General features: G+C 32.4%; 2 protein-coding genes across 2 annotated transcripts in view; one reads left to right on the forward strand and one right to left on the reverse strand.

Annotated features, from left to right (window-relative positions):
- LOC126771132 (coiled-coil domain-containing protein 85C-B) overlaps positions 1-23,323 on the reverse strand; it is a 142,780-nt gene that overhangs the window by 63,148 nt on the left and 56,309 nt on the right. The gene's annotated exons all lie outside the window — the stretch shown is intronic.
- Positions 7,055-23,148, forward strand: LOC126771109 (uncharacterized). Its single transcript, XM_050490838.1, has 11 exons — positions 7,055-7,407; positions 12,577-12,733; positions 15,084-15,474; positions 15,551-15,998; positions 16,069-16,311; positions 16,445-16,639; positions 17,196-17,385; positions 19,890-20,027; positions 20,337-20,523; positions 21,650-21,756; positions 21,910-23,148. The coding sequence occupies exons 1-11, from the start codon at positions 7,277-7,279 to the stop codon at positions 22,195-22,197; spliced, it is 2,475 nt and encodes an 824-aa protein (XP_050346795.1). The 5' UTR covers positions 7,055-7,276; the 3' UTR covers positions 22,198-23,148.

Raw genomic sequence — 23,323 nt, forward strand, 5'->3', positions numbered from 1 at the left:
TGCAAGCTATGTCGGTGACTCCGGTTCTTTTCCGGATAATCTCATTTCTGATCTTATCCTTCAAAAATACTCCAAGCATAGCTCGCTCCACTCCACTTAACTGAAAATTTCACATGATAATATTCGATGTTCAATTAGCAAGTTTTGCAGAATCATAAGAGAAGTCATAATTAATATATAATATATTAAACACTAAATAGATACATTATTGTAATTTTATTAAAAAATAGAACATAACAATCTTCTAGTTTCTTAATCAATATCAAAATGATTTCATTTGGTATTTTTAACTATTTTATCATTTGGTAGTTTTACCTGGAAAGTCAGGCGGTAGTTTTGAAAATTGGTAATTAACTATTTTTTAAAACCCCTAGAAAACTTTTTAGGTAAACTCTTTTTGACGACCGAATGACTGTACCTGAGATTTAATTGGCTATGGCATACGATGCCGCAAGTCTGACTTGAGATGTAAATTTGACTTTGACAGAAGTTTCAGAGACTGGATGTACTTGTCCCTATTTTACAATATGCTTCCTTACAGTTCCTATATTAATATCAAACACTAAATCAAACAGACTTCTGTAAATAATCTTAAATCATTTTATTGTCGAGTTCCTAGTGAGAGTGAGTTTGCTTCTATTATTTAAATGTTTAATGGAAGATTTCATGTTAACAATATGAAATATATTACAAATAGGTACATACTAATTTATTGTAAATAATAATTTTGATTAAATGTACTAATATTTACCTCGTTCTTAAACATATTTTAATTTATTTATTAATGATCAAATATATGACCTTATGTGCTAAATATTACTATTATTAATCTAATCACGCCGTTTTTTAAACGAAGTTCTTTATCGCACCTTATTCTCTAGACTTCTGGTAAATAATAATGAGGCAATTAGAAGTACAAAATTTAAACCGTCACGAAAATATTGCTGTACTATGTGTATAAACAGTTTGGCAATTCTTGTGGTGTTTGTGGTACCTACCACTCCATACCAGCAAACGTTTAGCGTTACCTCTTGGGGTAATGCTAAGTGAATCGTATTTTTTAATGAATATTTCATCACAAAAATTTGATACATACTAAATATAGTTATGAGATCAAATGTATTTAAGCTGTCAAATAGCGAATAACTTATATTGAAAAAAAAAAGTAAATAATAATCTTTTATAAGTAAATAATCAATATATATTATGTGTATATCTGTATATTATGTATTTATGTAATTGTTGTAAATCAAGGTTGTAATTATAATTCTGTATAAACCCGTGACAAACAAAAGCAAGCACGACAAATTAGTTTCTATTTACATTTAATTAATGATCATTATTGTAAAACTTTGCACAGAGTAATACATCTATCTACTAACGGAGCGTAAGGTATTGTTTATTTGATTATGATAAATTAATTACAAAAAATATATATATTATTGCTACAAATAAATACATTTTTGTAATAGTATATGAGTTACAGCGATATTCAGCTAAAAGTATGATATGTAATAGTTATAATACTAAGATACAGAAATCGATATATATATATAACAAGTGATTTGACCGGTTATAAAAATTATGTGTCTAAACAAATTACTTATAAATAGTTTCCGTTCTATAAAAGAGAGCACGTAAGATACTTGAGTAACATGCAAGTTTCCTCATGATTTTTCTTGAATGAACACGAGGCATATTATTAAAAAAATAAATGAAGTGGCTTGAAAATTCATTGATGCGGATGTAAATACGAAATCTTCAGATGAAATCTACGTGATCTATACAGTAGACCATTAAACTACTACCAAAGAACAAACAAAATTTTCTTGCTGCTGGCAAATTATAGCTACGCAACAACGAATAGACGAATTAAGTTTTTAACCGTATTTTATACTATGATATTTAATATTATAATTATTGAAAAATCTTTTGAACGGTAATTTATAGACCTTTTAACAGAAAAATTGAAATCTCGATCATTTTCAGAACATTATAAAAACCAGTGTTGCCAAAAAATTTTAACATTTTGTAAATGTAAAACTATGTCTGGAGCTGTCGCTTGTCAAAATGAATGATAGATTTAGAAAAAAAAGAAAATCCTTAAAATGAGTTATTAAAGAAAACGATTACCGGTGATAAATAAAAAATATTAATCTTGCTATTATCGCTAAATCTGTTGCTATTTTTCTTCAGAATTACACCAAATGCACTAAATGATCTCTACAAATTCAGATAAGGTATTTCACAATGTTTCATTCATGATCGATTAGTAACAAGAGTGGGAGAAAATAGTGTGGTTCATTCATAGGCCGTTAACACGTCACGTGAGAGGCACGTGCGCAACATGCACGCAACACGTTATACACACTTGCGCTTGTCTGATGTGGAAAATCTAAGCACCCCGGGAATGTGTAATATGAATCAGTGTGTTACATAAATATAATACCTATAATATTATGACCAGGATACGTCAATTACTACGTCATTGCATCGTTAAATGATATTGATAAGAAACGAGATGATAATTTGCTACAGACACTTTGAATTGATTAACATAATTTACTATTTAATTTATTATTTTATTAATTGTAAACCAATTATAATATAATATTAAAATCTTACGACGACGATGGCTGACCTTTTTGAAGACTAGTTAACTGCGCCTGATATTTTATAGAGCGCAAGTGTATACGCAAAAAAGCCGAGATGGCCTAGCGGTAAGAACGCGTGAATCTTAACCGATGATCGTGGGTTCAAACCCGGGCAAGCACCACTGAATTTTCATGTGCTTAATTTGTGATTATAATTCATCTCGTGCTTTACGGTGAAGGAAAACATCGTGAGGAAACCTGCATGTGTCTAATTTCACTGAAATTCCGCCACATGTGAATTCTACCAACCCGCATTGGAGCAGCGTGGTGGAATAAGCTCTAAACCTTCTCCTCAAAAAGAGGAGAGGAGGCCTTTAGCCCAGCAGTGGGACATTCACAGGCTGTTACGGTATACGCAAACACAGATGTATCTGTTCGCACTTACTTGCACTTAGTATTGTAACCCCATCGAATTATTAGAGAAATAGAAAGTAAAAAAGATTTTTTTTACTACTTATAACAAAACGTTTCTGATAATGGTAGAACGCTAATACTTGTAAAAATAGAGGTTCAAAAATATTTAATAAATTATTCAAAACAATTTATTGTTTTTACTTTATTTTACAAATATAAAGTGGCTTTAACTTTAAGGCATTCACATAAGGCATAAAACACTCGTTCCTTTCCGTTATCCGAATAGGCAAAAGTGTGTAGTTATACTTCTGTCTCTTAAGTAATCTATATTTTAATTTAAATAAACTAAGAACCATTGCAATTTTGTCTACATATAATAGAAACTGAATTTATAAAATATAAAATACAAAACTTATATATACTACTAAAGTTCATTGTTTTTTTAATCATTTTATAGATGCTTAGGTTAGTTAGTGCTACATTAAGCCAATTCCTTATGTGCTACCAATTAGGAGTTCTTAAATTCTTTTCTGGAGCGACCGATCGACGCGTGACGTCACATCGCCCAACGTCGCTCGCCAATACAATTTCATCTAAATTTTCGCGTTATTCTTAATTTTATTTATATTTCGGATGGTATAAAAAAACTTTCATATATTTATTAAACAGTACCATAGCACACTAATTCAACGAATAGAACTCAGGAAAAATACTTATTCTATATATATTATCAACAAAAACAAGTAGATGTTTTCGTGATGAGCATTTTAATGTGAGTACCTTAGTAGTAAAATTTGTCGTATTTATATGTTTTTAGTTTGAGGATCAATCAAACATTTCATTTTTACAGGCTAGTTATAGATAGGTATTCGCTTTATATAGACATAATTCAGAATGTTCGTAATAACGGCCTTGATACGTTGAGTACCGATAGTGTTTTCATTAGAGTTTGTATCGATGAAAAATGCATTTCAACGTTAATCTTAGGTTTATTGTTAATCTTGAAGATGATTTGTGAACAACGCCGTATCGCCAATAATATAAGTTGAAAAATCCTTAATGACTGTGACCCATTGAAATTGATTTTTACCATATTGTTTCTTTGAAAGTTAAATACGTAGTCTAATATATAACATATGATACAAATGAAATCAAATAATTCTTCATTCAAATAGGCTTATAAGAGCACTATTGATCGTCATGTTACAGTATAAAATTAAACGTAAAGCTATCACCGGTGAACTTCTAGTTTACCTAACCGATGGGCTGAAGTAGTTGAGTCCAAGAGGCCACCTCTTGGACTCGACTAAAACAAAATTAGCAGTTAGTCTGGACATATAAATAGCCTTTGATGAGATATATTTCGAAGCTTTCTTTCAATCGGTTTCCCATTAAATAATGCAACTGGATCACTAGTATTACCAGATCGGACCCTGAAGGTCGTTGTCGACGGTGCATGCTCTGACTTAAAATTCGTCAATTCCACAAGGATGCGTGTTATCACCTACTTTGCTTCTTCTGCATATTAATGACATGTGCAAATTAGCATCATTCAATGTTGGCAGACAACAGCACTGTAGACGCCTTATAAGCCGGCCGCGCTAATATTTGTCGGGAACTCGTCGATGAGTATAAACTTGTGCCTAAAATATCAAACAAAGCCTGGGATTGGGGCTAACCAAACTTGGTACAACTCAATCCCAATACGACACAAGTTATCACTCTGCAACTTTTATCATATCTTTTGCGGGGAATGCTCTGAGGACCTGTTTAGATTAATCCCATGCGTTGAATTTCACCACCGGACATCGCGTTTAAATTCTAAATTCCATCCATACCATCTCGATGTCTGGAAATCCACTACTACAGCGCTATTTTTAAAGTATTTCCTGCCTTGCACAGCCACTCTGCGGAACCATATTACCCGACGACTTTTCCGAACCGTTATGACATAGAAACCTTCAAAGCACCTGCAAGCACCTGCGTTATGACATAGAAACCTTCAACGCACCTGCAAGCACTTCGGTATTACAGGTGTCCTTGGACCGCGATAATCACTTTCCATCAGAAGAGCCACAGGGGGCAATAAGATCCTGCTTATTTGCCCCCTGTTTGCTTGTTTTACATAAAAAATGTTTCTTCCAGTAACAGTTTATTTCAATAAAAGTAGGCTCCTCACATCGCTATGTGACCAATGCCATAGTATGTTTACATCCTTCACATTCGAGATTGTTAATTTTATTTGCACTTTCAGCAACATCAACAAGAAACAAATTTACAAAAATATGCAGTGGCTTATATCGTAACCATCGCGCCCCGAACTGTGTACGTAAAATTAAAATGTAGGAAATGTATATTATATTCTATATCGATATTATCATCTATCGAATATGGAAAGCTTTCGTATCGGCATGAAGAATACGGATTTATTGCCAATCACAATTACGATCAATTTGCATTAACAAAAATTATAATTTTTTTGCAGCATTGCAAAGCATGATTTGTGAAAGATCGACTTTCGGTAGATTATTTGTTAGTCTACGTGAAAATACTGCTCTCATTTTAGCATAAAATAATATATTAATAATCATTCTAATATTATTATAAGTGAAAGAACGTATTTGGGGTGTCAAATCACAAAGAGGGATAAAATAAATACGAAATTATCAACGCGCGTATCGCAAGAGTCGCCCGCAATAACGAATAGGCGAAGTGACGTCACAGTCAAAACTCGGACGGAGCAGAAATTATACGAGAGCGCTCAAATTGATTTGCTTATAAAAAAAAGTTTACATGATATAATTACCATTATTTCACACGTGTTATTATAATCATTTGAAGATTATTTTAGTACAAAAAATGACATTTTTTTTTTAATTTACATCTTCCTAATTCCTTAAAATCAAGTCTCATATTTCATATTTGTTATGACTTGATAAATCATTAGTAAACTACTATAATTAAGTAAAGATGACAAAGTGACGATGAGGAGACCAGAAAAAATTTCATGTTCTTAATTCGTGTTTATAATTCGTCTTGTCCAACTGTGACATCAAACATCTTCAGGAAACCTACATGTTATGGACGAACATCTGCCACATATCTATCCAGCAATCCCCATTGAAGCAGCGTGGTGGAATACGCTCTGACCCTTATCCTTAAGTGGAGAGGAGTACCCCCAGCTGTTTTGACATATTTCGGCTACGCGTATTAACCTATAAATTTACTCTTTGTACAAAAATCAACGAAATAGAGTTTTCAGTTGGCGCTTTTTATTTTGGCCGTATTTTAAACTAATACTATTTAATATTATAATTCTTGATAAATCTTTTAAATAATCATATAATTTTACTTCTCTAATTTATATAAAATATGTTTTTAATGATCGCTATTGTGTGTTATTAGTCTTATCACATACACGCGTGCACTTTAATTAATATATACAAGAATGTTTGTTTACATTCATTCGGAATTATATATGCGAACAAAAGAATTGGGACGTGTAATTATATTGTTAAAAACTAAATTAAATCTTGTAATCGATGATTCGACAAAGAAACCATTGTTTTAATTAAAATTTATTATCATGTAAAGTACCTTGTTACCTATGTGATTTGATTTTATTTATTTATAATACTACAACTATATACTTAATTTCACGTTTACATTATAATTTTTTCATACACAATGAAACTTTTAAAATGTTAAGTGAATATGGCTCTGCCAAAACTGTCTTGAATTTGCTAAAGTACGAGGAATCGTTATTATTACAGTATTTTATTTGTTATTAAACGAAATTAGAGTTGAACATGTTTAAAGGTTATAAGCCAAAGTTTTTAAAACTACTAAAGCAACCAAAATGCTAGTGATAAATCGTAAGTTGGACATTAAAAATCGCAATTCGGATAAGAAATGAGACAACCCTCGGTGGGTCAGTTCTACGATAACCCCTACACGACGACTCTGCAGACCTCCGACATTCTCAGACGCAAGTGAGAACTTCACCCTTTTACGTCGCTTTGAAGTCTATAAAGGCAACTGCAGCACACAAAAGAAACAGTTCGTCTTCGATCTCCGCCGATGATGTTAATCATTTACGCGTATAAGATCGCATTACATTAGCCACAAAACTTCGCTTGCGATGACACAAGGCAAGATATTCGATAAAGTGTTTTGAACGATATTTTAAAAACCCCTCCAAATTGTCGCGCACGCGCTGTTACTTCACTTTATTGTGATTGGTCGCGAATCAGAAAGAATTAAGCAATATGAGTGTCACGCGAAACAGTGTTAGTCGGTCTGTGTGCAACAGTAAGGGCAGCATGATCGTCGTTTCGAATAGACTGCCTTTTATTCTAAAAAGAAATGAGAAAACCGGTGAACTGGAGAGGAAGGCCAGGTAAGTTTGTGATTTCTGTTGATAAGAGACGTATGTTTATCTTAATTCGTGCTTAACTCAGGATTGTCTCACGGCCGTGGAATGAAACTTCCATTATTGTACTTCTCCAAGGGCTCGGGTAAGTCCTGTTATCTATACATCTTGCTTTAAATATAGAAGACCGGTTTTTGCCCTTACTAACCTTCGCTATTATTAATGACTCTGTTAATAAGCTATATTATATTTGATAAACATTTATGCAATGTGCAACAATTGTGATACTTTAAACTTATAAAATATTTAAAGCAGTGCTACATATAGAGAGATGTTATCGATTATTTAAAGCAATGAATAGTAATCAAAGTTATTATAATTAATTATGTGAAGGAAAACTGTACACAATACGCAATATCTTAGATAAAGATCTGATTTATTAATAATAAACATAATTATATATAATAATAAGCAATCGTAGAAAAATTTACAATGGTTTGAATTTACCTTATGATAAAAGGTAAGAACAAATAAAATATATTGTTTTATAAACAAACCTTCATCTTGAATCAAGGTGATGTACACGGAGTTATGGCGTGCTGTGGTGTAAATACAACTAAATTTATTCATACATACACGCCCGCCATGCCGGCGATACGCAGTAAACAAACACTCGCTCTACTTCTAGCTAAATCATGAGTGGACATTAACTTTGTCAAATGTTTATTATATCTTAGCTTATGACCATTCAAATGTTACAAATTACATAAATATACTAGATAAAATATAATATCTCAATATTTGTAATCGTAGTAAATAGTTCATGCTATAATTACATCATTCCCTTATCTGTGCTTACACTTTAAACTTTCGCGATGTATGTTATTGATATATTATGATATTCGGGTATTATCATAGCTTTTTATTATATTGCCCGAAGTTTTGATAGAGCATCAGCTGTCGTATTCACGAGCCGATAATGATAATTTCCATCTTTTTGAACAAATATGCTGAAATGTAAAATCTACATTATTATAATTATTAAGATAAATATAAATGTTAAAATATCTTTACAAATAATTGGTTGTTTTTTCATAGAAAAACAACTGAATGATTATTTACATAACAAAATTAAAAATAAAATGTTAATAGAATATTCCAATTTAAAAGACAAAATGTAAAAATAATCATCGTATATTAAAGAAAAGTATTTATCTTATAATTTCGCTTAAGTACTCTTTAATGGGAAATATGTATTTTAAAAATAATATAATACATGTTTATGGCCGCCACCACCAACCCGCATTGGAGCAGCGTGGTGGAATAAGCTCCAAACCTTCTCCTCAAAAAGAGGAGAGGAGGCCTTTAGCCCAGCAGTGGGACATTCACAGGCTGTTACGGTTATGGCCGCGGCTTTGGATGCGCGCGGGGTATTGTTAGGTATTTTCTTATGATTCACGCTTGCTTTATACCAAATTTCATCAAAATCGGATCCGTGGTTTAGCCATGAATGCGTAACAGACATACAGAGTTTTACGTATTTATAATATTAGTTCCCCAAGTTGAAGGTTGTAGGAAGATATGGAACGCAATCGATTTTCCTAAAGTACTTGTAAACGTATAGATAGTAACGCACCAATCAATAATATAACCAATTCCAGTCGACCGTGGAATAAAGATAAACAAACTTTAAATATTAATAAAAATCATTTATTAATTGAGCGAAAGCAAATGAAAAGTTGGCAATATTTGTGTTAGAAACTATATGCTTACAGACTCACCCAATAACACAATATATAACAATTCAATAAAACAACTTTGAAACTAAACATGACATGTTCAACACAAAAATTATAATTTTTTTTTATTTATAGACGTTTGTTTAGCAGAAATTGTTTAGCTGTTGTTCGCTCTAAATCGCATACAAGTGATAATTCATGTTTTTATCATATGTACCATTCATATTATTCACATTTTTCTACATACATCTGTACTTGTATTATTTATTTCCTTGTGCAAGCAAAATCGTAACAATACTGTCATATATACCTATAATATCATGTAACATGTACCGCAATCATAACCTAAGTTATTATGATAGGCAATTTATTTTATTTTTTGTTACGATGATGATTTGACAGGATATATTATATAGTTCACAATGAGAGGAAAGATTCCGAAAAGAGTTCTGGTGCAGAACCAATGGCTTAACGTATTTTCCGGGGCACGGAAGTGTACATACTTCTATTGTGTTATTGAAAAGTTTTTTTTTTTCATATGCTACCCATTGCTTATAAAATTATGGAAACGAACGAATTGTTTTCATTCTGCAAAAAGATCGGTGCGATCTATTTATAACCATGCAGCTCGCGACCCCCTTCGGGACGTTTATACGAAGTGGATTATACTAACAGTTGCGTCATAATATGTCAATATTTTTAAAACAACATAATGCATATTCACAATAATATAGATCTTTTTGAAAGAAACAGTGACAATGATTGTATAAACACGCTTGTTACTCAATGAAGGCTAAATAGATGATAAAAAACGTGAAAGTAGTGTTCTTTGATTTTCATGCAGGATAAATTTAATTTAATTGTATTTAGTTAAGTATGATGGAAAAGAATAACTACTGAGTTTCTTGTCGGTTCTTCTCGGTGGGCTCTATATTCCGAACCATGACGATTCAAAAGTATTTTTATGAGCATACTTGCACATACATAAAGAGAATTAGTTTCAAGATTTTTGATTGTTATGAACATAGTCATTTACAAAAATTACAATTTCATTACAGTTCTATTACTATTTAATTCATTGATTTTCTTTATTTTAAGACGTAATATTTTAAAAAAAATACGCAGGTATTATTACAAGCATTTATCATATTATATAGTGGATATGGGTCAAATATTGCATCTGAATTTTAAGCCATTTTCAACCGATTTGAGTTTGAAATTACACACTAACTTCCTACTATTGCTGATGATAATATTTTTTGCAAAAGGACATATATTATTATATGACATAGCTTTAAGTGGCCATAGTAAGGTAACTATGACAATAATATCACGATTTTATATTTCGAGACACTTTTTGTCTCATTCGTATGATCGTCACGAGGTCTCGTTAGCTTCGTTTGAAATGATTCATAACGTTCTAATTACATTCGTTTTAATTACTTACATAAATATCTAACATGTTTATCGTTTCAAGTATTTATTTAATTAATATTAATCTGTTAGCTATTTAAAAAGCAATATCCCAATATATTTTTCTTTCAAATTTTTAATCTGGTCACAAGATTGTTGCCTAATATAGTAAGTATACTGTTTGTTATTGTAAGTGTATATTATATAAATAATAATTATCAATTGATTTCTTCTACAAACCCTCATCAGCGTTAGCTTTCTTTAATGCATTGTAGATATTGATATAAATAGCCTTACAGTAAGCTAATTTCTAAAGTGCCCAAGCGTAATTTGCATTCACCTAGACATTAGTGTAATTAGGTGCATTGGAATTTTCCAACCTAGTTTGAATACTTTTCTTAATCTTAATAATTACTAATACTACTTATCTTAATAATCCTATTGACTTATAACAATTTATTGTGTTTGTCCAGCCTGTACGAATTAAAAATTAATCTATAAAAATGTGTTCCCGCATTGGCATTTTGAATAATTTTAAAACTGTATATACGATATTATTAAAACGATTTTGATATTGTATGTTTAATAATTATATACAAGTAATTATATTGTATTTGAAAATATATTAAGATTTAATTATCTCTAAGAATCTTATCCAACCTCATGCGTTGAATACTTCAATGGTCTAAATTTCTAGAAGCTAAATTACATTGTCACGGACAATGAGTGCACGACGGATGTGATCGTTACACAGATGATGATCGTCTAGAACATATAGATTGCATTTTCATATTTGCTATAAACTGTTCATAATAGGACCGTTTTGTGACTTAATTTTTTTATTTACAACGGGAAGGTAGACGGGCAAAGGATGGGCTTTAAAATGATAAAGTGTTCATATCTGCCCATAAATATTGGCATTGTTACAAGTATAAACCATTCTGTACTACGAATCTAGATATCTAGATATCTAAGACGTTATGTTCTTACGCCTGTAGTTATCGTAATGCTATCTTAGGAATAAAACACATGAACGCAAAGTATTAATATTTGACAGAAAAATCTGTAATAACAAGCAATTTGTTATTTAAACCTAATATATGATAATTATTTTATATGTACCTATAACATTAAACAAAATATCAGACCCGAGATTTTGTTACTTATTTAACGGCTAGAGAGTGTCTTACTTGACTCCATAAGTAACTAGATAACTAAGATATTATAAATATTTTATTAAAAATATCTTATTTTCTCTATACCATGAAACAACTAATATAAACTGTTCGAGTAGTTAATTTCAGTAGCTTGTTTAAATTTTCGAATCGCATATGCTGCAGATGTAAGGATTCTCTCTTAATTTCGAATCTAAAGTGATTGCAAAAATACTATTGATTACATTACCATCATTTTTACTATATGTTAGCCTAAAATATTGTTTTCGTACATTTAGTACTTATTTTTGCGCTTAAATCCAAATTATTTGCTTTTGCATTATGACATATGTCATTATTTATATCTACCAAAAATAGAATAAGAACTAAAGTCGATCATTGTGGTACACTTTTTATTGGTACAGGTTCGCTGGATTGTATGCCATTGATGGAAACTTATTAAATTCTTTCACTTTTAAAAATTCTTTTTAAGAATTATGTTGTAGCCTGTCATTTAGGCTATCCTAATGCTGTGTTTGGACATTTGCAAAATTGGCAAACCCAAAATAAGCATCTATAATAACCGCCTCTAATTAAAAAATCGTTATCGAGAAACATGAAAACCCAAACATTCGTATATCGTATACAAATATTAGTATCGTTAGTGGAATTCGATCGGAATTTATAGAAATTGTTTCTACGTGCATAAAGTCTTCGTTATTTTTTTTCAGCCTTTTGCCGTCCACTGCTGGACGAAAGCCTCTTTTCTTTGAAATCTTAGTTATTACCAAAGTCTATTAACAGGGTGTTTCATACATACCGTTAGTTCCGGTAAACATTGTTTCACAATAGAATAATATATCGATAAAAAATAATTATAATCTTTACAGCGCCGGTGGGCTTGTAACTGCGGTAGCACCAGTGGTCATCCGTGGAAATGGCATCTGGGTGGGCTGGTCTGGCTTACATTTGAACAACCTTAACGAGAAGATCCCGGAATCCGATCCCAACGACAAGACACCAACCGCTGGACTGCTTTCTAGTAAGGTGAATAGCTTACCTTTATATATTACTTAAACATTGAAATAAAATAACAGCGAGGTTATAAAGTTATTATTATTTTATTTTGTTAGTTCCTTAAATTTATTTTTGAAAGTATACTATTAAAGTTAATTTACTATTAAAGTTAATTTTACATCAATATAACAAATTTAATTTGACCTAAGCATTATTTGAGATAAAGCGATGTATTTGCTTAAGGCAAAAAATATAGTTTATAACATAAATAATTAAAAATTAAAACGTCTTTAAATGTGTAAAAAAATAATAGTTTCATAACATTTATATAAACTTCCTTTTAGTAAACAATGATTAAGCATTTTTTTTTTAAATCGGACATGAGATAAACAACTAACTAATATTTTGTAATATTGTTAATTTTTAATAAAACCACAAATAAAAAGTTTTAAATTATTGTTTTCTGACATATCAAAATAGTTATTTAACGATGATTATTTGTCCTATTTTTAAGTATGGAATTGCTTTTCGCTCTACCATTATTTTCCACACTATGTAAATATACAATAGAAGATAATGACTTACGATTAGATTATTACCTGATAGTTTAAAGAAGAGGCTAGTATAAAGTCATTATGTATTATGCATATATACCTATATTGTAATATAAACGATTGTATTGTTAGGTACAAATAATTATTTAGATACTTATATAAAACATTAGCACAAATACGAATGCGTAATCATAGCTTAGTCGTGAAAAGAACGACGCTTTAAACGGATCGATTAGACGAAGAAGAGTCACGATTGACTGCTTCGATTTCAAAGTTTCGGAAAATCTTTCCTGGTACGTCGTCACACGCCGCAAAAATGATCTGCTTCAAATTTCAAGTATCTTTATATTATAGTTTAGGTTATATATTGACAGTTCGTAAATCAATCATATATGTTAATATGTAATGTATATGAAAATATCATTATGATAAGTCAAACCTTTTTGGAAACGGAGGCAACACCAAAAGTGCTAAGTAGTAATGGCTACAATTATCATGACGTTAACTAGAGTTAAACAAATAATTATGGCGGATATGAATTATTGCTGAGATGGCCCCAGTGGTAAGAACGCTTGAATCTTAACCGATGATCGTGGGTTCAAACCCGGGCAAGCACCACTGAATTTTCATGTGCTTAATTTGTGATGCTATTTCATCTCGTGCTTCACGGTGAAGTAAAACATCGTGAAGAAACCTGCATGTGTCTAATTTCACTGAAATTCTGCCACATGTGTATTTCACCAACTCGCATTGGAGCAGCGTGGTGGAATAAGCTCCAAACCTTCTCCTATATATATAAAATACAGATAGTATGAAAATAAATAAAATACATACTGTAATCTATTTTCTAAGTTATTAAGCTTATCAAATGGAGTTTTATCTAGCGATAAGTAAATTATTATATTACACCACTTTTTGACTTATTACTTTCACGTCATCAATAATAACGTAATGAATATAAACCTTTGAATACATCGATTAAAATGAATAAATACTTCAAGGTACGCACTCGAACTCGAAATTCGATAAAGAAGCTTTACAATTACTTCTTGACTGTCAAAAGTCTAATAATGGTTCTAAAATAACCCCTGGGATGGACTGGGAAAAGAAACTTAACGAGACTTTTCTATCAACAGTCGTTATTTACATTGTATATGTCGTGGGCCAATCGTTGGATTGGCCACATAGTGCTATGCCCGGGCACATCGTGATACGCCGGCACTCCATGATTCCATACCGGCCATATTGCGATGTGCCCAGTAAAACGTCGTGTGGATCGAAGAGAACAACGTATTTGTCGATATTCCCAGCTAAAAACTGGGCGGATCGTGAAGTAATTGCATTTCGCGTCGATGGTACCGCTGTCTTCACGCACTCCGCTTTGTTTACGCGAGTGGAAGATGACGGCGTCACAAACAAATAAATATTGTCGAAAATTACAGTATACATTTATATTTGTCTCTATATGCTACTATTGTTATTATTATTTTAATTTAATTTTGGTGTAATTTTATTTAATGTAATTTATTAGCATAACATTTACTGGTGGTAGAGCTTTGTGCAAGCTCGTATGGGTACCACCCACTGATCAGATGTTCTACCGCAAAACAGCAGTACTTAGTATTGTTGTATTCCGGTTAGAAGGGTGAGTGAGTCAGTGTAATTACAGGCACAAGGGACATAAAATCTTAGTTCCCAAGGTTGGTGGCGCATTGTGCGATATAAGCGTTGGTTAACATTTCTTACAATGCCAATGTCTATAGGCGTTGGTACCTACTCTATAAAAAAAATAAAGCAACTGATAACTAATAAATTGATTGTTACAGATCGTGGCAATTCAATCTGAACCAAAATTATTTGATAGCTACTACAATGGTTGTTGCAACGGTACTTTTTGGCCACTATTTCACTCAATGCCGGACCGTGCCACGTTTATTGCGGACCATTGGAGAGCCTACATTAAAGTCAACGAGGAGTTCGCTGAAAAGACTGTGTTTGCACTGAAACTCCTCAAAGAAAATAAAGAGAAGAACAGTTCACCTCCAATTGTTTGGGTGCATGATTATCACCTCATGTTAGCGGCTAATTGGATAAGACAGCGTGCTGAAGAAGATGAATTAAAATGCAAGCTCGCATTTTTCCTTCACATTCCGTTCCCGCCATGGGACATATTCCGCCTATTTCCATGGTCAGACGAAGTGTTGCAGGGTATTCTCGGTAATTCTACAAAAAAGTCATAAGTTGAACTTGCATAAAATATTATGTATTAATAGACTATTTTTAATATTCACAGGATGTGATATGGTCGGTTTCCACATAATGGATTACTGTTTGAATTTCATCGACTGTTGTCAGAGAAATTTGGGGTGCCGAGTCGACAGGAAAAACTTACTGGTTGAACTGGGTGGCCGTACGATTTGTGTTCGACCTTTACCAATTGGCGTGCCTTTCGACAGATTTGTCTCTCTAGCGCAAAACGCAAAACCAGTGCTTTCTACAAGTCAAAAAGTGATACTGGGAGTCGACAGATTAGATTATACCAAAGGCTTAGTGCATAGGCTGAAAGCTTTCGAGAGGTTACTGCAGAAGTATCCAGAACATATCGAGAAGGTCGTGTTATTGCAGATTTCAGTCCCGTCAAGAACAGATGTCAAAGAGTATCAAGATTTAAAAGAAGAAATGGATCAATTGGTTGGAAGAATTAATGGAAGGTTTACGACACCTAACTGGTCACCGATCAGGTGTGAATGAATTAAATATGCTATTTTTATGTAAATATAAATTTTTGCTTAAAATATTATTTTTTGGCAGATACATATATGGTTGCGTTGGTCAAGACGAACTGGCAGCTTTCTACCGTGATGCTGCTGTCGCTCTGGTAACACCATTAAGAGACGGCATGAACCTAGTCGCTAAGGAATTCGTCGCTTGCCAAATTAACAAACCTCCGGGAGTGTTAATAGTGTCCCCTTTCGCCGGCGCAGGAGAGATGATGCATGAAGCACTGATATGCAATCCTTATGAACTGGATGACGCAGCTGAAGTTATTCATAGGTGTGTGTAAAAACATTAATAGAGAAAATCTATAGTCGGTTTGATCTTTTATTTTTAATCTTAATTTAATTTATTTTTATTCCACTTAATTATTTGTATGTTTTTATTAATATCTGTTTTTAATATTTATCAGAGCGCTAATAATGCCAGAAGACGAACGAACGGTTCGAATGAATCATCTCAGGCGACGAGAACAGTTGAACGATGTTGACAGCTGGATGAAAGCATTCCTCAAGGCCATGGATTCGCTGGAGGAAGAAGCTGATGATATTGGAGCTACCTCTATGCAACCTGTCACCATTGACGACTTCGATGAATATTTGTCAAAGTAAGACATCATTTAAATATATTTATTTTTAAGAGCTGTATTATTCATATTAAAACTTATGTATTCACCGTTAAAAACATAAAAAAAGTTTCAAATTTTAACACAATAATTACAAACAGTAATACTTAGTAGTGGTACATTTCGGTTTAAATTATGTGTGCCAAGAATGCTTAGAAGCAAAAGGATATTATTATCATCTTAATTCCCGTACTTAGCTTCACGTTGGCGTAGCGTGAAAAAATAGGTAATTATTCTTAGTGGCAATGTCTGTGGAAGGTATCTGCTATCTGCATTCCTTGCCTTTGTTTAAAATAAATTTACGTATACCTACCTCGCAATACCTCCCTAATATATTTATTGTTAAATTATCTCTTATTAATGGTAAATAAGATGACACACAAAAATTTACGTTAAAGAAATTCCTATCATGTATGTATCGAAAAAATTTTGCACTCGGTAACCTTGACGTAACAATGACACAGCAATCTTCAGCTAAATTAATCTACCGGTTAGCATTAACAAGTAAATAATATCACTTTTAATTATTTCTTTTCAGATACATCGGCTACACTCAGAAACTCGCCCTCTTATTGGACTACGACGGAACCTTGGCTCCCATAGCGCCACACCCCGACCTGGCGACTCTTCCCTTGGAAACCAAACACACGTTGCAACGTCTTTCCAACATGTCCGATGTATACATTGCTATTATATCCGGACGTAACGTAAACAACGTGAAGGAAATGGTAAATTTACGATACGATAATGACGATGAATTTAACTATATTACATTACTAACATAACAAAATATTTCAGTATATTTTTTGTAGCGATTGAAATTATTTATAGGCTATTTACATATCGTAATAAGCTCAAGTCTATTTTAATCTTATAGAATAAAAGAATAGATCCCGTTATTAGTGGCGCATTGAAATTTTTTCACTATTTCAATGTAAATATTTATTTTAAAGTATACGTTTTCAAAACGAAATAACGCTTAACATAATTTTAATAATCAGAATTAGTGCATAATTATAATAAAAACAAATGATGTAAATCTTCCTAAATGTAAAATCATTTAGTTCGTTGTCCAAGATATCATAAATAGGCAACCAAGAACATTCATTACGTCAAATGTTTGTGAAATTAATAATAACAATTCATATGATAAATATTCTACATACCTATCAATGAACTCGTAAAACTGGTATCATAGCTTTATCACAGTCAATATTATTCTGACCCGTAAAAGTAAAGAAAGAAATTTACCGTTAATTACCTATTTAATGTTTTCCCTATAATTATTATTATCTCTGAGTTTTAAAACATAAACCCGAGTCATGTTCCGCTATTGAAACCATTTTGGATGAACTAGCGACGACAGTTATGTTTACATAACTGTCGTCGCTACTGTCGACATACTGGTGGTAGGGCTTTGTGCAAGCTCGTCTGGGTAAGTACCACCCACTCATCAGATATTCTACCGCAAAACAGCAATACTTGATATTGTTGTGTTCCGGTTTGAAGGGTGAGTGAGCCAGTGTAATTACAGGCACAAGGGACATAAAATCTTAGTTCCCAAGGTTGGTGGCGCATTGGCTATAAGCGATGGTTGACATTTCTTACAATGCCAATGTCTAAGAGCGTTTGGTGACCACTTACCATCAGGTGGCCCATATGCTCGTCCACCTTCCTATTCTATAAAAAAAAAAAACACTTAAATCTATTACTCAATCTTATAGATACAGAGAGATGGCTTCTATTATGAATACTCTTGTCTAACAAGAAGGCAAATTTACTAAATGAAATCGTAAATTAACGATGAAAAAAGAAATACACTTCCGTGACAACTTCAATTAAATACGGAAATTAGATTTAATACCTTAAGAACTAAATTATTGACTTTAATTTTTTTAATTTATTGTAGCCTAAAAAAACTGATTAGGTTTTTCAAAAAGTACAGTATACTACTTCATACTTTATGAATAACTACAGCAACTCTACACATATAAACATCGTCTAAAAACCCTTGTTTCTGCACGTGTCAGAATTAATTTAAATCAATTATATTTTAATACATATCCGTTTTTATACATTTTATTTCTGTATTAGTTAATTCTAACTAGGTATAAGTGGTGATAATCACTTGACAATAAATGAAGCTATCAAGTGACCATGATTTAAATTACATCGCAATATGAAACAATTTCTTATCGATTGTTTTCAAGAATTCTGTCTGAGGGACTACTTTAGAGACAAAGGCATATTGTTTTTCTTTCATTTTACACAAATATATCGAGAAGGTATGCAAATATACTGGTTCATCCATTGTTCTCATTAACATTGGCACTGTAAGGCTTTGTTATAAATACAGTGTCAGTTTTGAGTACCTAATTTGGGACTCCTTAATTATTAATGACACGTGACCACTGCTCCACTCTCCACTAAACTGGAGAGCATATTTAAAAATGCAGTATTTTTGTTTGGCAATAACTGATAATCGAATAGCACCTACTTAGGAGAGAATATTCTATTCTATAGTTTCATAATACGAGCAGAAAATGAAATTGTTCATGATTAAACAAACGATATTTCTTAGCCATTATCAAATTAATATTTCGTATTGTTCTTATTATACATTTGTAAGTTGACAATTAGTATTTCATAATCTATTTATCAATAAATATATGTACCAATAGCAGTAGCTATATATTAAAGTTCCGACCTTGTTTACATTTTCTATTCATTCATGGAATTAAACTGCAAGAAGATAAATTTTCAAAGACATCGATGGCCTTAGATCGGTTCGCAATAACAAATCTTATCAAATGAACTTTGGCCGTCATTATCATGAATTCGTATAAAAATATTTATATTGTTGAGTGCACGGTCAATATCCCAGCTGTAACCGGGTCTCGATATCTGCTGACTGTTGCGTAATTGTTCTAGAGGCCGGACTGGCCGTCATCAATTATGTTGACTGTTTGTATTACAAATCGCGTGTAATACTACCTATTGGTATAGTAGCTTAAACTGGGTATATCTAATAAAAAAACACACACTATGTTGTATGAATAAAATGAATTTTGATTAAACTACTCAACGCATAAATTTATCGGTATTCCTAAATGTTTATGAAAAGCTGATGTATGTTTATTAGGATCAATTATCGACTTGATTCATCGTTAAATTTCAATTAATCAAAGTTAAAATTTTTGAAAGCTTAAGAGCATGAAACTTTAATTTTCAGGTTGGGATTGAAGGTATCACATACGCTGGAAATCACGGTTTAGAAATCTTACACCCAGACGGTAGCAAGTTCGTTCATCCCATGCCAATGGAGTTGCAAGATAAAGTTGTAGAACTTCTTAAATCCTTGCAGGAACAGGTGAGATACTTCAACGATAAATAAGTTTTCTTACTTAGTAATATACTCATTAGATGTCCTCGTATGCAATCACATGCTATGTATTTTTGATTTAATTATTTATGAAGACTTGATTGGTATATGATTTTTTTAATGTAATAATATTTTTTGTTTATGTCATAACTGTTTGTCTTTCTTAGATTAAATAAATAAATAAAATTGGAGCAAATTATGTTAGAAAAAAAAATGTTTATTTAGCCAGCAATTCATCATATTATTCAAGCTACAAAAACCATATAATATTATAAATCTTCAAATCACTTGCAACAGGTTTGTAAAGACGGTGCTTGGGTGGAAAACAAAGGCGCTCTATTGACATTCCATTTCCGCGAGACTCCGGTTGCCAAGCGCGCGGCGCTGGCGGAAACGGCGCGCCGCCTCATCACCGCGGCCGGCTTCACGCCCGCGCCTGCGCACTGCGCCATCGAGGCGCGCCCGCCCGTCGAGTGGAACAAAGGTAATAATATATAATAACGCTTCCATTCTTAAACAGAGTACGTCTTGCAACCTAATATTTTACACAAGGAATAATTCGTTGCAAAGCCAGCGTTCTGCTAGCAACTATTACAACTTTGTGCATAAAACTGGTTAATTGGTCTGGCTAGCTTATGTCACTGCCGATCTCTGTCCTGGGCTTAAATTCTGATTCGGCAAACATTATATATATTACTGAGCGTTTTTGTTAATATTTTCTTAGTAGGAATCCGGAGTAAGGATTTTGGCTGTATGATACTTTGAAAAGCACGCAAAACCTTTGTTTTTTCCTTCAAGGGTATAAGATTATCCCAAAAAATTATTTATGTACCTAATTCATTACTTTCCTAGAAACAATGACAAACATTTTGTAAATGTTGTTAATTAAAGTCCCCGCTACTGTGCTAAGGCCTCCTCTCCCTTTGAGGGGAAGGTCTGGAGCTTATTCCACAGAGCTGCTCTAACGCCGGTTGATAGGATACACATGTGGCAGAATTTCCAGTACGATGTTTTCCTTCACCGCCGATCATGAGATGGATTATTATTTACAAAGAAAAATTAAGCACATGAAAATTCAGTGGTTCTTGTCTGGATTTGAACCCGCGATCATCGGTTCCGATACACACGTTTTAGTGTGATAGTGCATTCAAAATTAATAATGACGATTTAAAAGTGAAGATGATTGACGTAGAAAAATGATTCTCAAAATAAACTACTGCTTATGAGATATATATAAGCCGAGATGGCCTAGTGGTAAGAACGCGTGAATCTTAACCGATGATCGTGGGTTCAAACCCGGGCAAGCACCACTGAATTTCCATGTGCTTAATTTGTGTTTATAATTCATCTCGTGCTTAACGGTGAAGGAAAACATCGTGAGGAAACCTGCATGTGTCTAATTTCATTGAAATTCTGCCACATGTGTATTCTACCAACCCGCATTGGAGCAGCGTGGTGGAATAAGCTCCAAACCTTCTCCTCAAAAGGGAGAGGAGGCCTTAGCCCAGTAGTGGGACATTAACAGGCTGTTACTGTACTTACTGTATGAGATATAAAAATAAAATGACTATCCCCCTAAAAAATTTTATAACATTGTTTTTATTATATAGGTCGTGCATCGATTTACATCCTAAGAACAGCCTTTGGCCTGGACTGGAGTGAAAGAATAAGGGTTATATACGCTGGTGATGACGTCACCGATGAAGATGCTATGCAAGTAAGTATTTCAATATTACACATATTTATGTAAGAGATCACTTAACAACCCACTCTTCCTTAAGCCAGTCGTATTAAGCCCATATTTTGACCCATTTAATTTAAATTAAATTGGCATTCGGTAAGTGTATACTAATCATAGTAACTTATTCAGGCTCTCAAAGGTATGGCAGCCACATTCCGCATCGCCTCGTCGAATATAACCAAAACCTCAGCTGAACGACGTCTGTCGTCCACCGATTCAGTACTGGCGATGCTGAAATGGATCGAAAGACATTTCTCTCGTCGTAAGCCCAGGGCAAACTCACTCACATACAAGAATGCGAGGCTAGCCCGCGACACCATGCAAATGCACATATCCTATCAGTTACCCACGAGGTCGCCGAAACAAACGCCTCCTCGCACACCTGATGTCATATCTAGCGGATCAGAGTCGAGTTAAATATTGTCCTCATATTATATTGGTTAGAATAAAACATTTTTATCAAATATTGATCACGTGCATAAGGACTGAAGTATTTCTATTTAACAACAATATAAATGTTAACTTAGGTCTTTCTAAATCTCTATGTAAAAACTTATTGGATATATATTCTTACCTAAGCATACGCTTAGAACAGAACTGTAGAACAAAATATTTGTCTAACTATCGTTTGAAACGATATGTATTCCACATTGGGCGCGCTTAATTATTATAATGGCTTGTCAGATGGATGTTTGCGTAGGACCGTTGTCCTATTTATGTGATAGAATAGTGATAGTTTTTTTTATTTAGAATTATTGTAGACAAAGATTTCAAAATTATGCCAAATAATTTATACTCGAATATTTTAATAATTAAACAAATAATTATAATTTTTTATATTAATCTGTTGAAACATATGTCTTTGGAGAATATATACATAGATATTTAACAAAAATGTTTTGTCTGGCTATTGTTTTAGTATCTTAGTAATTGTAGACTTTTGGTAGTAATTGTATAATTAAAATTTATTTATAATTTGTGAATGATATCTTGTATAGATGAACTGAAATGATTATTGTATAGAGAAGTATGTAATTATAAATACCTACATAACATGTAGTAATATATAAGTAACCATTATCGGGAATTTGAAATTAGGCATTCCATAATAACAACACTAAGTGTTAATATAAAATGATTAATAAATATTTTAATCCATTTATAAAATTAATTTATTAATATATTTATCGCATCGAACTTTAAAAGCACAACACAAATTTAGTTTGTCGAATTTCCACTAAATTTTATATTATGAGTAGAACACAAAAATATTTTATATTTATTTTCAAAAAATCATTTGGTAATTTATGTGTTAAATAAATATGTGGAAACAATAGAAAATAATAAACAACTAGTCTAGATTAAAATTTGATTTAATCTTAAATAGTCTGTAACTGTACTGATTGTCTCGAATTTCCATAGTCTAAATTGTATTTTTATATATGTTTATGATTATTATCAATGTACGAAATAAACTTTACAACTGACGAAAAATATTTTTTTATTTATAAGTATGTACAAAAAATGTTAATACGGTTATAAT

The sequence above is a fragment of the Nymphalis io genome, chromosome 10, assembly GCF_905147045.1.
Source record: "Nymphalis io chromosome 10, ilAglIoxx1.1, whole genome shotgun sequence".
NCBI lineage: Eukaryota > Metazoa > Arthropoda > Insecta > Lepidoptera > Nymphalidae > Nymphalis > Nymphalis io.